Source organism: Fonticula alba (assembly GCF_000388065.1).
Source record: "Fonticula alba strain ATCC 38817 unplaced genomic scaffold supercont2.5, whole genome shotgun sequence".
Classification (NCBI taxonomy): domain Eukaryota; order Rotosphaerida; family Fonticulaceae; genus Fonticula; species Fonticula alba.
In genome coordinates this window covers 1,174,484-1,176,786 of record NW_009242975.1, presented here as the reverse complement: position 1 = coordinate 1,176,786, position 2,303 = coordinate 1,174,484, and the positions used below count along the sequence as shown (strand labels likewise).

General features: G+C 66.4%; 1 protein-coding gene across 1 annotated transcript in view; it reads right to left on the bottom strand.

Moving 5' to 3' along the window:
• H696_03449 (hypothetical protein) overlaps window positions 1-2,303 on the bottom strand; it is a 3,794-nt gene that overhangs the window by 764 nt on the left and 727 nt on the right. The window contains exons 3-6 of the mRNA XM_009497315.1: window positions 2,097-2,264; window positions 1,182-1,925; window positions 502-939; window positions 55-375 (exon numbers count right to left, since the gene is read on the bottom strand). Of these exons, the coding sequence (XP_009495590.1) occupies window positions 55-375; window positions 502-939; window positions 1,182-1,925; window positions 2,097-2,264 (1,671 nt within the window). The remainder of the gene's footprint in view (window positions 1-54; window positions 376-501; window positions 940-1,181; window positions 1,926-2,096; window positions 2,265-2,303) is intronic.

Sequence of the window (2,303 nt, the reverse complement as noted above, 5' to 3'; positions counted from 1 at the left end):
GGGGGGGGGGGGGGGGGGCGAAAGACAGGGCCGAAAGACAGGGCCGGGACGCACCACCGGACTTGTTGATCATCTCAATCACCTCCAGCGCCTCGGAGCGGATGATGCTGTGCGGCGAGCTGGCGATCTCCGCAAACAGGGGGTACCCGTAGGTGGGTGGGTTGATGTCGGTGGTGTCGGTGGCCGGGCCGAAGATGTACTCCGCGATGTCGGGGTTGCCCAGGCGGCTGAGGACCACCAGGATACGGGCGGCCTCGGTGCGGATGCCGTCGTGCTTGCTCTCGCGCAGGCGCTGCAGCAGAGCAATGGCATCGACATCAGCCCGGACGCCGTCGGCGTTCTCGGTTTTGCCGACGAACCAAAGGCCATTCTCCTCTGCGCTCGGAGAAGAGGGGGATGTTAGAGAAAGCTTCGTGAGGCTCATGGTGTGTGGGACGAGGGAAAGAGGGGGGAGGGCAAGGGGAGAGAGAGAGAGGGGGGGGGGGGTGGAAAACCGCATACCATTGCCCACCAGCATGTTCTTCAAGATGATGACCGACACAAAGCTCACCGTCGACTGGGAGTGCACCACCAGCCGAAGGAGCTCTCGCAGGAGATCCCCACAGTCGGTCGTCGGGGCCTCGGCAGCGGCGGTGCCCGACTCCGGACGCAGGCAGCGGCGGAGCTTGGCCTTGTTCTCCGGCAGGAGGACGATGTTGCGGAAGATGCTGAGCGCTGCCGAGACCAGACGCGTGGCAGTCAGGTTGGCCTCAGCCTCGGCCAGCTCCGGGTCCTCGGACTGCCGGGCCTCGGCCTGGCGCCGGGCCGCCTCGGCCAGCTCCGCCACCCCGGGCAGGGTGTTGTAGTTGCCACTGGCATCGAGGGCCAGATCGGCGCGCAGGAAGCTGAACACCGTGCGAATCAGGCCATCGTGCGCCATGACGGCCGAGGCGTAGTCATCTGCGAGGGTGTATACATTTTCCCACGTGGGCGAGATGGCGAGGTTAATGCACGGAGTTGATTGAGTGGAGGGAGGGAGAGAGATGGAGAGAGGAGGGAGGGAGGGAGAGAGAGAGAGAGAGAGGGAGGGAGGGAGGGAGAGAGAGAGAGGAAGAAAGGGAGACCAAGGAAGGGAAACAGAGACAGAGAGAGAGAAGCAGACAAATAAACCAACAAACACAGGCATGCTCGCGTGCACATACCACTCCGCGCCAGATTCGACACACAGAAGGTGGCATACGCCTTGACCTCGATGTCGGTGCTGCCCTCGATCCACCGGGAGAACCGGTCGAGGCTGCGCTCCTCGAACATGGACCGCATGTTCTCGTCGTTGGACAGGATGATGGCCACGGTCTTGGCGATGCTGCGCTTGATGATGACATGCTCCAGCTCCGGGTCCTCGATGACCCGGACCATGCGGTCAACCAGGCCGCGCTGGTACACCGGCCGGTGGAAGCGCTCATCCGACACCAGGGCCGCCAGCGAGCCGAAGGCCAGCTCGGCCATGCTCAGCAGCTCGGCACGCTGGTCGGCCTCGGTGGCGGCCTTGGCCCGGTCCAGCGACCCGGTGGCCATGTCGATGGCGGCCTCCAGGCCGCCGGCTTCCAGGAAGGCGGCCGCCCCCTCATCGGTCTCCAGCAGATTCTGGATGACCGTGCTGATGGCATTCAACGAGGTGCTGGTCGCATGGCGGAGGTGCTCCAGCAGCAGAGGGAAGATGTTGGTCGGCAGGTCCGCCGACAGGGGGGCGGCCCCGGCCTGGCCGACCAGACGCGCCTGCAGCGCCTCATCGGCAAAGAGCATGTTGGCCAGGACCGAGCAGGCCCCACCGAGCAGCGGCGCGCGCAGGGTCTGATGCTGGCCGAAGTACCCCGGCGACAGGGCCAGAATCTTGTACAGGCGCTCCAGGAAGCCGGGCACCTCGGACACCAGGGCACCGTGGTCGTCTGTGGGGGCCAGCGACGACACATGGGAGAGGGGGAGCGGTGTGAGAAGGGGGGGAGGGGGGGCGGGGGCGGGGGCGGGGGCGGGGGCGGGGCGGGGCGGGGCGGCGGAACCGGGCCAGCAGAGGACCGAGCAGATGTGACAGAGGCCCAGGACCCCGGCGGGGTGCGCACCATGCTCGTAGCAGAGGTTGGAAACGGTGTTCATGGACCGGACGCAGAGCTTGATCAGGGCCTGACCCCAGGCCGAGAGAGACTCGAAGTCCACCGGGATGGCCACCAGCACGGCAATCGCGTCGAGCAGGCGCGGCGCCATCGGGGTGATGGTCTTACGGGTGAACTCTGCGTTTGGTGGGTGTGGTGGCCCGCGCGCGCGCAGGG